Source organism: Panulirus ornatus, chromosome 53 (assembly GCF_036320965.1).
Source record: "Panulirus ornatus isolate Po-2019 chromosome 53, ASM3632096v1, whole genome shotgun sequence".
Taxonomy (NCBI): Eukaryota; Metazoa; Arthropoda; class Malacostraca; order Decapoda; family Palinuridae; genus Panulirus; species Panulirus ornatus.
In genome coordinates, this window is record NC_092276.1 from 7,051,459 (window position 1) to 7,066,734 (window position 15,276).

Genomic DNA, 15,276 nt, shown 5'->3' on the forward strand with positions numbered 1-15,276 from the left:
TGGGTGGAGGCTGATCCATCGATAACCACAAAGATAGACTGGCTGGAGAGGAAACTAGGTATGAAGGAGCAAGTTGATGTAGGGAAGCCAAAAGAGAGGGACTTAGAAATGAGATCCTGATACCACATCCTGTCAAAAGCTTTGAATACATCAAGGGAACTACATAAGACTCCCCAAAATTTTTCAGAGATGATGACCAGACATTAGTAAGACAGGAAAGGATATCACCAGTGGATCTTACCTTACGAAAGCCATGCTAGTGACCAGAGAGACGACTGAGATTCAAGAAGTTTAAGGATATGGGAGCTAAAAATAACTCAAAGACTTTGGAAATGGTAGATATCGAAGCAACATGACCATAGTTAGAGGGGTTAGAATGGTCATCCTTCTTTGGGATGGGATGTATCAGTGCATACTTCCAACAAGAAGAAAAAGTCTTGGTTTTTACACAGAAACAGAACAAATGAGCACGCACAGATGCAAGTTCAGAGGCACTCTCTTTCAGTACAAGGAGATGGATGCCATCAGGACTTTTGCTTGCGTCCAGAGAGAGAAGCACTTTTCAGACAGTCCGAAAAGAGATTACATGGAATGGTAAAGAAGTTGTATAGGAGCATCCACAGGTGAAGAAATGTTAGACTCATCCAAGGTGGAGTTAGAGGAGAAACAGGAACCAAAGAGAGCTGCTTTGCCAATGAGAGAGACAGCTATAGTACTGTCAGAATGGAAAAGTGAAGGAAAGGTAGAGTGGCAGTTGTTAGAGATGCCCTTAACTGAAGACCAGAAAGACCTATCAGTGGATAACAAATAGAGGTTATTGCACTTCTTTTGCATAAAGGAAAGCATTGCTTCACAGAGAACATATTTACAAAGATTACAGGCAGGGTTAAAAGTTGAATAGGTGTCCAAGGAAGAAGATATGCCCGATATGTCTGATCCTGAATGGCCTCAGAACATGAATGGTTGAACAATTGATTGGAAGAAGAGGCTATCTTCGAGGAAGAGGGGATAAATGCTTCCACTCCTATAAAAATAAACTCTGCTACTATAGCGTTAGGCAAAGACAGAAGCATCATCACATAAGACAGTAATTTTGTCCAGGGAAAGAAGGTATTATTCAAATAGATATATTTATAAAAGTGTGATAAGATGAACCAATTCAGGTTAAGATTATGTAGTTACAGTGAGATGGACAAGAGGTGAAAAACAGATCCAGAATATTAGAAGAGTGGTCACAGTGGTTAGGAGTAAGGGTAGGGTTGCAAATAATTTGATCTAAATCATTGAAAATGTAGAATGTGAGGGCTTCAGTCCCTCCACCATCCATACTGGAGGAATTCAACCATTCCTAATGGTGAACGTTGAAATCCCCAAACTAGAGGATCTCAGCTGAGTGGGTGAGAGGATGCTATAGTGCTATGGCAGGAGTTCAGACAATTGAAGAACATAAAATTTGTAGAATTAGGAGAGCAATAGGCAAAACAGAGGAAAAGTGTGGTAGTTGGGACACTAACCTTAAGCCACGTAATATCAAAGTCTGGGGACTCGAGGTCCTTCAGGTGTGCAACAGGTGTGTTGATGTTGGAATAAGCACAAACACCCCCTTTGAACTGAATCATAAGTGGAGATTATAGGGGATATGAAAAAGGGACAAGTGAGAACATCGTAAAGCAACTGTGTCTCCAAGAAAAGTAAGATATTGGGAAGATACCAAAAAAATGGTGTTAAAGAGATGTCACTAAAGAGATCATGAATGTTGTTATGATGAATAGAAAAAGAGGAAGGTCTAACAGAGAGGGAAAGGTCATGGAAGGGGCCAGTACTACTAATATTTGAGCCTTCCCTCTCATTGACAGTAGTGTCACTTGATCCACACATAATTTATCACTCTTGAAACCACATTGTTCCTCCCTGGTCTTACACTGTGTGTATCGTGTGTATCACCACCCTCTCAATCACCATTCTCCTGTACAACTTACCAGGTACACTCAACAACTTATACCTCTGTAAGCTGAACAATCACCTTTGTCTTCATACAATAGCACTTTACAAGCATTCTGCCAATCCACAGGCCCCTCAGCATGATCCGTACTTACAGTGAAAATCCTAGCTACCCAATCAACAACACAGTTATTTTCAACAGCAATACTATCCAGTCCAGCTGCCTTTTCAATTCATATTTCATTTTATTAAAGGTTTCCACCACGTCTCTCTTCACCAAAGAGAGGGAATCTATGGAGTATTGTAAGTTTTCAATTTCTCCATAATCTTGCATAAGGCATTAGTGGTCTTTTCTATCTCTTTTAAACACTTTCTAAACTTTAATACTATGTTAAGCATACACCTAACTAGTAGACTTGTTTCTACCAGTTCTTTGTACAGAAAAAGAAAATATGCATTCACTGCTACATACCTGAACAAGATCCCTAAGAGGGGATGCTGAAGAAGTCTTTGGAGAATTAGAGTATACATTTGGCGATCCCCAAGAAGTGATACTGCTAACTGGAGTGTGACATCTCCCAGATGATTTGTTATCTAAAGAGGATGAATTCATTAAGTCTAATGGTGTTATTTCTCTTTATCAAATGTGCTAATATGCTATTTCCCACACAGGTTCTGAAGTTTTTAATAACATGCCCAAACTAAAGGTAGCAAGATAAAAGGGTTAAAGATTTTTTTTTAGGACATTCATGCCACTGAAATGTTTCTAGTCCATTCTATATACTGCTTTACCTACACATCTGTACAAATTACAGGGTAAATTGTGATAAATCTCATCTAATGACTTCATATGGTGTGCATTGAACAGATGTATATAACAAAGTTCACCTTATCACTCAAAGACGGGACATAGGAACTAACCATGAGGCTGCACTCACAATTCATCCCATGCAAAGTAAAATGGAGTTAAGGACAGCAAAGAGATAGATATATGACATATGACATACTGAAATGGTTTGGACACAGAAAGAACGAGCAAGGAAAAGTTGTCAAAGAGGATATATGTGTCAGAAGTGGAGGGAACAAGGAGAAGTAAGAGACCAAATTGGAGATGGAAGGATGGGGTGAAAAAGATTTTGAGCAACTGGGGTCTGAACATGCAGGACAGTGAAAGGCATGCAAGGAATAGAGTGAACTGGAATGATGTGGTATCTTTGAGTCAATGTGCCATCAATGGACCGAACTACGGCATGTGAAACATCCATGATAAACCATGGAAAGGACCATGGGGCCTAGATATGGACAGGGAGCTTTGGTTTTGGTACATGATTGAAGGTAAATGCAAGTAAAAGTAAAGTAATGGTATTTGAGAGGAAACCAAGCGAAGGTGTAAATTATGTAAAACTACACGGAGAGAAAGAAGAAAGTTTACTAAACTGTGCTTTGGACATGGGGGAGAAAGATGGGAAGAGGTGAGAGAATTTAAGTACTTAGGAGCTGTCTTGGGCAACTTTGGCATCATGAAATGAGAGATAAGGAGAGAGCTGTACAGGATAGAAGTGACTGGGTCCCTTAAAAGAATAATGAAGGGTAGAGGTGTAAGTGTAGAAGGGACAGTATCGACCTTCAAACCCTGGCCTATGGAGCAGAAACATGGACATGGAATGACTCACAGATCAAGAATCCAGTCAGTGGAAATGAGGTATTTGAGAGGAGCATGTGGTGTGACTTGATGGGATGAAGAAAGAAATGAAGGGACACTTGTACAAGAGATGTGGTGTGGTAGGGAATGAACTGTGAAATGGTAGAGTGGATAAACGTAATACTTTGAGATGGTATGGGCACATGGAAAGAATGCAAGATTGAGAGTTTACAAGGAAGCATATGACAGTACAATTACAGGAGTTGGTGTAAGGAGACCGCCTCTGACATGGGGAAATAGAGTGGAATAATACTAGAGGGAGAGAAATAGTAGAAAGCATGGAATGTGTATGCAAGGGAGGTATGTAAGGACAAGGATGAGTGGAGACTCTTTTGCCACTGATGGAGTTCCCAGAGGGAACGGGTATCAGAAATACAGATAGACAGATAGAGTCCAACAACCTATGGCCCCTAGTCCCTAGTATCATGGGGTGCTAAGAATCTCCAGGTTCCTGCCAGACTGTACTGTCAGTGAGAAGGAGAACTCAGACAGTATTTGGACTGGCCTCTCTTATGACCTTTCCCTGTCTGATACATCTGTCCCTATTTCTGTTCATAATACCAACATTTGGAGTCTCTCTAGTAACCTTTCTTCTGTTCAGCATCATCTGTCAAGTGCCTCTCTTAATATCTTACTTCCCTCTGAGACCTAATTGTCAAGTGATGTTTTCACTAGCTGCTTCTTCATATTTTTTATTATTATTATTTTCCTTTGTCGCTGTCTCCCACGTTAGCGAGGTAGCGCAAGGAAACAGACGAAAGAATGGCCCAACCCACCCACATACACATGTATATACATACATGTCCACACACGCAGATATACATACCTATACATCTCAACATATACATATATATATATATATATATATATATATATATATATATATATATATATATATATACATACACACACAAACATATACATAATTCATAGTCTGCCCTTATTCATTCCCATTGCCACCCCGCCACATATGAAATAACAACCCCCTCCCCCCAAATGTGCGCGAGGTAGTGCTAGGAAGACAACAAAGGCCACTTTTGTTCACACTCATTCTCTAGCTGTCATGTAATAATGCACGGAAACCACAGCTCCCTTTCCACATCCTGGCCCCACAGAACTTTCCATGGTTTACCCCAGACGCTTTACATGCCGTGGGTCAATCCATTGACAGCACGTCGGCCCCGGTATACCACATCATTCCAATTCACTCGATTCCTTGCATGCCTTTCACCCTCCTGTATGTTCAGGCCCCGATCACTCAAAATCTTTTTCACTCCATCTTTCCACCTCCAATTTGGTCTCCCACTTCTCGTTCCCTCCACTTCTGACACATATATCCTCTTTGTCAATCTTTCCTCACTCATTCTCTCCATGTGACCAAACCATCTCAAAACACCCTCTTCTGCTCTGTCAACCACACTCTTTTTATTACCACACATCTCTCTTACCCTATTATCACTTACTTGATCAAACCACCTCACACCACATATTGTCCTCAAACATCTCATTTCCAGCACATCCACCCTCCTCCGCACAACTCTATCCATAGCCCACGCCTCGCAACCATATAACATTGTTGGAACCACTGTTCCTTCAAACATACCCATTTTTGCTTTCCGAGATAATGTTCTCGACTTCCACACATTCTTCAACGCTCCCAGAACTTTTGCCCCCTCCCCCACCCTATGATTCACTTCCACTTCCATGGTTCCATCTGCTGCTCAATCCACTCCCAGGTATCTGAAACATTTCACTTCCTCCAGTTTTTCTCCATTCAAACTTACCTCCCAATTGACTTGACCCTCAATGCTACTGTACCTAATAACCTTGCTCTTATTCACATTTACTCTTAACTTTCTTCTTTCACACACTTAACCAAACTCAGTCACCAGCTTCTGCAGTTTCTCACACAAATCAGCCACCAGCGCTGTATCATCAGCAAACAACAACTGACTCACTTCCCAAGCTTTCTCATCCACAACAGACTGCATACTTGCCCCCCTTTCCAAAACTCTTGCATTCACCTCCCTAACAACCCCGTCCATAAACAAATTAAACAACCATGGAGACATCATACACCCCTGCCGCAAACTTACTTTCACTGAGAACCAATCGCTTTCCTCTCTTCCTACACGTACACATGCCTTACATCCTCAATAAAAACTTTTCACTGCTTCTAACATGTTGCCTCCCACACCATATATTCTTAATACCTTCCACAGAGCATCTCTATCAACTCTATCATATGCCCTCTCCAGATCCATAAATGCTACATACAAATCCATTTGCTTTTCTAAGTATTTCTCACATACATTCTTCAAAGCAAACACCTGATCCACACATCCTCTACCACTTCTGAAACCACACTGTTCTTCCCCAATCTGATGCTCTGTACATGCCTTCACCCTCTCAATCAATACCCTCCCATATAATTTCCCAGGAATACTCAACAAACTTATACCTCTGTAATATGAGCACTCACTTTTGTTCCCTTTGCCTTTGTACAATGGCACTATGCAAGCATTCTGCCAATCCTCAGGCACCTCACCATGAGTCATTATTTTTTTTTTTTTTTATTATACTTTGTCACTGTATTCCGCATTTGCGAGGTTGCGCAAGGAAACAGACGAAAGAAATGGCCCAACCCCCCCCCCATACACATGTATATACATACGTCCACACACGCAAATATACATACCTACACAGCTTTCCATGGTTTACCCCAGACGCTTCACATGCCTTGATTCAATCCACTGACAGCACGTCAACCCCGGTATACCACATCGCTCCAATTCACTCTATTCCTTGCCCTCCTTTCACCCTCCTGCATGTTCAGATCACACAAAATCTTTTTCACTCCATCTTTCCACCTCCAATTTGGTCTCCCTCTTCTCCTCGTTCCCTCCACCTCCGACACATATATCCTCTTGGTCAATCTTTCCTCACTCATTCTCTCCATGTGCCCAAACCACTTCAAAACACCCTCTTCTGCTCTCTCAACCACGCTCTTTTTATTTCCACACATCTCTCTTACCCTTACGTTACTCACTCGATCAAACCACCTCACACCACACATTGTCCTCAAACATCTCATTTCCAGCACATCCATCCTCCTGCGCACAACTCTATCCATAGCCCACGCCTCGCAACCATACAACATTGTTGGAACCACTATTCCTTCAAACATACCCATTTTTGCTTTCCGAGATAATGTTCTCGACTTCCACACATTCTTCAAGGCCCCCAGAATTTTCGCCCCCTCCCCCACCCTATGATCCACTTCCGCTTCCATGGTTCCATCCGCTGCCAGATCCACTCCCAGATATCTAAAACACTTCACTTCCTCCAGTTTTTCTCCATTCAAACTCACCTCCCAATTGACTTGACCCTCAACCCTACTGTACCTAATAACCTTGCTCTTATTCACATTTACTCTTAACTTTCTTCTTCCACACACTTTACCAAACTCAGTCACCAGCTTCTGCAGTTTCTCACATGAATCAGCCACCAGCGCTGTATCATCAGCGAACAACAACTGACTCACTTCCCAAGCTCTCTCATCCCCAACAGACTTCATACTTGCCCCTCTTTCCAAAACTCTTGCATTTACCTCCCTAACAACCCCATCCATAAACAAATTAAACAACCATGGAGACATCACACACCCCTGCCGCAAACCTACATTCACTGAGAACCAATCACTTTCCTCTCTTCCTACACGTACACATGCCTTACATCCTCGATATAAACTTTTCACTGCTTCTAACAACTTTCCTCCCACACCATATATTCTTAATACCTTCCACAGAGCATCTCTATCAACTCTATCATATGCCTTCTCCAGATCCATAAATGCTACATACAAATCCATTTGCTTTTCTAAGTATTTCTCACATACATTCTTCAAAGCAAACACCTGATCCACACATCCTCTACCACTTTTGAAACCACACTGCTCTTCCCCAATCTGATGCTCTGTACATGCCTTCACCCTCTCAATCAATACCCTCCCATATAATTTACCAGGAATACTCAACAAACTTATACCTCTGTAATTTGAGCACTCACTCTTATCCCCTTTGCCTTAGTACAATGGCACTATGCACGCATTCCGCCAATCCTCAGGCACCTCTCCATGAGTCATACATACATTAAATAACCTTACCAACCAGTCAACAATAATCTTCACTCACAATTCCAGTTCAAAGGTGGTGTCTGTTCTTATTCCAACTTCAACACATTTGTTGAGTACTTCAAGGACCTTAAGTCCCTAAACTTTAATGTTACCTTGCTCAAATTCTTTCTCCCAACTGCCACATCTTCATTTGTTTCACCTACTGCTTTCCTAATTCTACAAATTTTATATCTTTCTTTGACAATCTAAACTCCTGCCATGAGACTTTGACATCCACTCACTTGCAAGCTGAGATCCTCAACCTAAAGAATTTCAACATTAATGGTAGGAAATGGTTAAAATCCTCTCAAACAGATGGTAGGATTGATGCCCTTATGCTCTCCATTCTCAATGATCTACAGCAAATTATCTCCCACCCCACCCATATTCCTGTGTGCTGCGACCACACTCTTAATATTCCGAATATGTTTTTCATCTCTAATCCTTTGCATTGTTAGTATACACAATCTCACCCCCAATTGGTTCATCTGATTACACTCTCATAAATGTATCTATTTCAGTGATACCTTTGCCTGTAGCAGTCCCTTCTAAACATGAACATTGGCAACTCAACAAGGTTGACTGGAATAATTTACAAAAATTCTTTTCTGACTTTCCTTTGGTAAATCAATGTCTCTTATGTGGTGACACTTCTGTTTCCACTACACAGCAGAGGTTAGTGTTGCAGAATGTAAGCAGGAAAATCTACAGTTACAAAGAATGAGCTGCATGAGTTAAGTGTTGTCAAGTGTTACACATAACAGGGAGAGATTATATGTCTGTGGACAGAATGCCAGTAGTCCACATGTTAGTGAGGCAAAGAAATGACAGCTACCTAGGTCTGAGGAGTGCAAATTGACAACCACTGAAGTGCTGGCTCACTAAGCAGATGTCACTAACCCTCCCAATACCTGGGAGTGGTTATGGAAGCAAATGGAACCACAGGAGTTGATATGAACCTTAATGTAGGTGAGAGGTCAAAGGTCATGGGAGTATTGAGGAATGTGTGGAAAGACAAGTCACTATCTTTAAGAACAAATGTGGGTATGTTTGATGGTACAGCAGTCCCATCAGTGTTGTATGGATGTTAGGCATGGAAAAAACATAAAAGAAGTGGGTGGATGTATTAGAAACTAAATGTTTGAATACAATATATGGTGTTAAGAGGGATAATCCAATAAGAAATGAATGGATAAGATAAAGGTGTGATACTAAGAGGAGCATGTTTAAGAAATGAAAAGGGTATGCTGAAATAGTTTTGACATATGAAAAGGATGACTAGGAGGGTATAGATGTCAGAAGTGTAGGAAAAAAGGAAATGAAGAAAATCAAAGAGGAGGATGGATGGAGTGGAAGATGCTTTAAAGGATTGGGGCCTGAATGTGCAGGATGGTATGAGGTGTGTAAGGGAAAGAGTAAACAGATGTAACATACTGGGGTTAACATCCTATCAGTGGGCTGAGTCAGGGCATATGAAGCAGTTGTAAGAAAGCATGGAAAGGTCTGTAGGATGAATACCTGGTGAAATATGGATGTGGATGTGGGCTCTGGTTTTGGAGTATTACACATGATCGATAAAGATGTGGGTGAATGATGCCATTACTTCTCTTCCTGGCATTACCTTATACATTAATGCAGGAAAGCATACTACCCAAGTATTCCCTGCATGTTGTAGGTTGCAGCTAAGAAGATCAGGAGTGGATTGCTGGAAATTCTCCCCTCCTATATTACTTTTCAAAAGACTGAATAGAGAAAGGAATTCTGAAGATTTAATCCCTTGTTACGAACATGTGTGTGTGTGTGCCCTCATGTTTGTATATGTGTGTCCCTTTTTGGTGTGTTTATGGTGTAAGTGACATTTTATGTTGTAGGACGACAGAGAAGAGGGCCAGGGCCTCCGTTATCTTGGCTTGGGTTTCACTCCCCAGACCAGACCCTTAGGCCTGCCGTCTTTCCCATACCCGGGGAACCAGATGGCTGAGGTCAAGAACAAGGGTCACGCTGGGCCATCAATCCAGTTAACCACAACACTTGGACCTTTCATTTCTCCCCCATCCAAGGCACCAGACAACTATGGGTCAAGAAAGGAGGTCAGCTAGGAGATATGGCTTCCTGTATATCGTCGTTGCCATCAGGACAAGAGGAGGTTGGGCCTTAGGCAAGATGTGGGCCAGACCTACGACCCTCCAGCCAACCAGGAGGGTCTTAGGTCTGGCCCACATCTTGCCTAAGGCCCAACCTCCTCATGTCCTATGAGCTACTCTCCTCCAGTTACAGCCAGACCTAAGACCCTCCAGCCAAGGAGTGGCACTATGAGCCACCCTCCTCCAATCACAACTGGACGTTAGGCCTCTAGCCAATCAAGAGTGGCACTATGGGTCACCCTTCACCAATCCCACCTGAGACTAGGGCAGCACGGTGGGGCAGGCTGCTCCTGGCTCGTTCCTCCTTGTTATAAAAACCTCTGATACCAGCTGAGCCATGATTCCTCTCTACCCCTTAGCCCAGCAGGTAAGCGGTTTTCCCGTTTCAAGCCTGTAGCCTACGATCAGTGAAGTGCCGCTATACGTATCTCTATGGTACTGAACTGCCTCTGTCATTTAGTTTCGAGTGTCATAGAGTATTGTAACTTGTCATGGAAGTGTCCAACGAATAAGTGTATCTTGACTCATGTTGCTAGAGTCAAATTGTCATAAAGGAAAAAGATCTCCTGGTTTGAAATCTTACCTGGAATGTTGAACTCATGTTCAGTGTTAACGTAAATGATTTGTGCCTAATTAATGTGCTTCTGTTATTTTGTTCTCTTTAGTTCTTGGATTATAAGCAGTTTTAATGCTGGTGTTTGATTTAATCCCATGTCTTTAAGGTAAAGCTATCTGTGTGCGTAGTTGACAATGCTTCTCAGTAAGAGGATTCGTAACACCCTCTGAGGGTCAGTCATCTGTTCCTGATGCTTCCTTGCTCACACAGGAAATGGTAAACATGTATGAAACAAAGAGAGTCTTTACAGATCATCATTCCAGCTATTCATTTAGCTTTCTCAATCAGTACACTATAAAACCTTTCATTCCCTCACTAAACAGATCTCCAATTCCCATTCTTACTATATGTAAAAATGAAACAATCACAGAACAAGAATGAAATACTTACCTAACTTTTCTGTACACAGAATATTGAGAAACTTAGTACCCATCCCAGAGCCTCTCTTCTGGATAGACTCAATGAGGTACTTGAGCTGTAAGAAGACAAAGTAATTTTAAGGAATTTACAAATAAATGCTTGTTTACAATACTATATTACTGCTAGGTCTTAAAAATAAGATGAAATAAAATAACAAATTCATGAAAATTTGAGCAAAATATCCCTGAGGTATGGGAGAAAGAATTCTACCTCTGTATTCCCTGCATGTTGGACAAGGAGACTAAAGGGAGTGGGAGTGGTAGGCTTGAAATCCTTCCCTTCATTTCTAAAACAGGAAACACAAGGAGCCAGGAAAAGTGCTCATCTTCCTTGAAGGCTCAGGCTGGGATGTCTAAATGTGTGCAGACGTAACCAAGATGAGAGGAGAGATAGGTAGTATGTTTGAGGAAAGAAACCTATATGTTCTGGTTCTGAGTGAAACAAAGCTCAAGAGTAATGGGGATGAATGGTTTGGAAATGTCTTAGGAGTCAAGTCAGCAGGTGGTGAGAAGACAAGAGCTAAGGAAAGAATAGCTTTACTCCTGAAGCAGGAGTTGCATGAATGCAACACAGAATGCAAAGAAGCAAATTCTAGATTGATGTGGATAAAACTTAAAGTGATGAATGACTACTGGTGATTATGCACCTGGCCATGAGAAGAAAGATCACTGAGAAGCAAGTGTTTTGGGAGAAGCTGAGTGAGTGTAAAAGCAGTTTTGATGTAAGAATAAGTAAGATTGGAAAGGAGACATGTGTGAAAAAAGATCAAGAGAGACTGAATGTAGAATGGCAAAAGGTGAAAGTAAATGAAATGAGGGGAATGGGTGAAGAATGGCACATGCAAGAAATACAACTGGCATGCAAAAGGTGGGGGGTGGGTGGATTAGAAAGGGTAGTGAGTGGTGGGACGAAGAAAAGCTGCTAGTGAAAGAGAAAAGAGAGGCATTTGGGTGGTACTTACAGGGAAGGAATGCAAATGATTGGGAGATGTATAAAAGAATGTGGCAGGAATTTAAGAGAAAGAGGTTGAAAAAGAGAGCAAATGAGAGTTGAGGTGAGCAAGTATAATTAAACTTTAGACAGAATAAGATATTTTGGAAGGACACCTGTTTTTTTTTATAGAGGCAGACTTAGCTATTTCCCTAATGTAGGGTTTCCTAGAAAGTGAGGATGTTAACTGAGTCAAGAGGTAGAATTAATGAGCCATCATAGGAGAGATGATTGTTGTGTGGAGTTTTCGACAGAGGTAGAGTCGCCCCTCTCCTGTGAAAGGACACTTCTTAATAATAAACTGAAGACGGACTATCTGCTTTCACTGCACCTCTTACAATCACTTAATGCCATTATGAATTGTGAGGATTGCCACAATTTTGAAATAACAGAAACACTCTGTATACAAACAACCTGACTGCACAATAGCTTGAGGCAGGCTCAGACCAAAACAAAGCAAGTCTACCCCATGCTACCAAAAACAAGTGCGATATGAAATATACGTGGTGACGTTTGAGTTTTTCCAATTTCTTAAATCATTATTAATGTACTGTATTATTATTTATCTGTTAAATCTATAATCCATTATATTGGGGTCCATTAAATTGAGGACTTACTGTACAAACATATTTATATCTGTTACAGAAAGGAATTCTTAGTAGTCCTAGGATTATCATCTATTGTTAGAGCTAAGGTATCAAATAAATCATAACCACATAGCAAAGGCATTCATTGTTACCTTTTCTTCACTAGGACTAAAAATTTCATATAAAATTTCTTTAGATATAAACAGAGCTCTCAACCATGTCAAAAAAAAGAAGAATAAATAGAAGAAAAAAGGGAATAAAATTTTTTTGAAAAACGAAACTTACAACCATGCGCGATACAGGCTGCACTTTCAATACAGGAAATTGTGATGTCCAGTGTTCAAACTGTTATCTCCATTCATTTAACTACATGAAGATAGTCCACAATTGTTCATTTTAAAACTAACAAAGTATCTAGTTAAAAGTGTTTCATTTTTGGTCCTTGAACTAAGTCAACAGAGGTTCTAATGTCTGTTTGTCCACACATATTCAGTCCTGGTTAGAGAGCTTTCTTATCTACTTCTATACATGATAATTTTGCATGAAATTTTTGAGTCCTAGGAGGGCTTGATCTAGGAGTAAGACTAGCCTGCTTACACAAGCTAAAGATATGATTGGACAGTGGGATCGACCATGCAATAATTTGCGTGGTCATTTCCGCAAAATGGTCAGAAATTGACCAATGTTTGATTTATTTTGTACTCTGCATTAGTACTTGCATGTGCAATGAGAACATACACTACACATTGAACAGTGCACTCCTGTGAACTTCCTATACATTCCATACGCAATACATGTACAAACATGAACAAACGACCAGAATGAAAAAAAAAATATTTTACTTAGAAAAATCATACTCATTTATCTAAAAGTAATAAATATGGCAAAAATGTATTGGTTGGCAGCTCTATATTAATGTAAACCTACCTTTACTTGCGTTGACTGATCCATAAGAGGAGAGCTAACAAGTCTGCTTCTAAGCTTTGTTTCTGTTAACATTGTGATGTACAATAGAAGCACAGTCAACTTTGTCAGTTCCACTTGGCTGCCTGACACAACATCTTCAAAACACACCAGATTTGGCCCAGCAAAGTGCTCTGTGAAGAAAAATGATCACATCTTAAAACATACTTTTCTTTTTCTTTTTTCATACTATTCGCTATTTCCTGCATTAGCGAGGTAGTGTTAAGAACGGAGGACTGGGCCTTTGAGGGAATATCCTCTCCTGGCACCCTTCTCTGTTCCTTTTTTTGGAAAAAAAACAAAAAAACATGCATACACATAAAAAGTTTGAGTACAAAAACAAATGTTTATGTTGTAAACACCTGAAAAGCATGCCTTCTTGCATATGTAATACAAAGCTGCAATAAGATGGTTCTTTAAGGTATGAGTATCATTCTTAAAAAGTTTCCTTCTCGACTTCTTAAGTTTCAATGACTTCTTGTGCCATGTATCCACATGGACAACTTCTTGCCTCACTTGAAAGTATTCTTAGTATGATACCTACATGAAATGTCCTTTACTTTAGCCAATTATATCTCTCTAATGTATCTGCTACTCCTCATTCCTCACTTTTTCTTTCAAAACCTACCAGCCCTTTTAAAAATTCCAGCTTCATATGGTGAGGAGTAAGTGGTGGAAACCTTCCAAGTTCAACAAAAGAAACTAGAGACTCGAAAGCCTTTATTACTCACCTGGCTTTAAATTGCTAGAAAGAGCAATAGTGATACCCCTTCCTTGGCTCTTGTCTCACACTAACACTTGACCTTCCCCCTAAGACATTCCAAAACTATTCATCCACCTTACCTTTGAGCTAGAATATCCAAGTTCCTCAAATATACTACCTGTCACTTGTTTCTTATCTTGGTTACATCCACAAACATTCAGACACCCCAGCCTAAGCCTTTGAGGAAGGTAAGCTCTCCTTGCTTAGTTCCTGTTCCATCTTTTAGAAAATGAAATTCAAAAAGGAAAAGGTTTCTAACCTCCACTCCTACCAATCTTAGAGACCTCCAGCATCATGCAGGAATGCATGAGGTTAACTGTTTCTCTCCTATCCCTTGGGATAGGGGAGAAATGAATTAAATAATCAATATCAATTTCTTTTGTCTTATATATTCAAACAAGATTCTTATATGTATGTAATTATAACTGATATGACCTACCCTGTTGTATCTCCATCCACAAATACACCCACATACTTACATGCAGGCACACACATACACACAAATAAACCAAATCTACTCTGAGAAAAGCCCAACTGTTAATAAATAAGAGATGATTCTTTATGAACCTTCAGCCTCAAATGCTCTGAGATTCAAAGTCCATACACCTCTAGCTCTGTCCTAGTGAACCTTAGTCCATGAATCTACCTGGGGGCCCATACAACATATGTATCAAATCTGAAAGATGATAGCTTAAATGCTTTAAAGAACTAAATGTCAACAGAAATGATGTCACTTAGAGGTGCACTCTTTAACCCTTGCCTTTAGATCTGCCTTTCCCTTTACCCATGTCACCCTTTTTCCACCCTGAACTTTAGCTCTACTTCAAGGTTGCCATGCGGTTCAGCCTGTTCATACCTCTACCTGGCCCTGCTAAACCTAATGACCTTGCTTTTATTCACATTTATGCTCAACTTCCTCCTTTCACACTCTCCCAAATTCATTCACCAACCTCTGCAGCTTCTCACTCAAATATGC

The 15,276-nt window shown here is 40.6% G+C and overlaps 1 protein-coding gene across 1 annotated transcript in view; it reads right to left on the bottom strand.

The window, feature by feature from the left end:
- LOC139765206 (uncharacterized) overlaps window positions 1-15,276 on the bottom strand; it is a 236,453-nt gene that overhangs the window by 198,586 nt on the left and 22,591 nt on the right. The window contains 3 exon segments of the mRNA XM_071692509.1: window positions 2,414-2,535; window positions 10,968-11,052; window positions 13,502-13,671. Of these exon segments, the coding sequence (XP_071548610.1) occupies window positions 2,414-2,535; window positions 10,968-11,052; window positions 13,502-13,671 (377 nt within the window).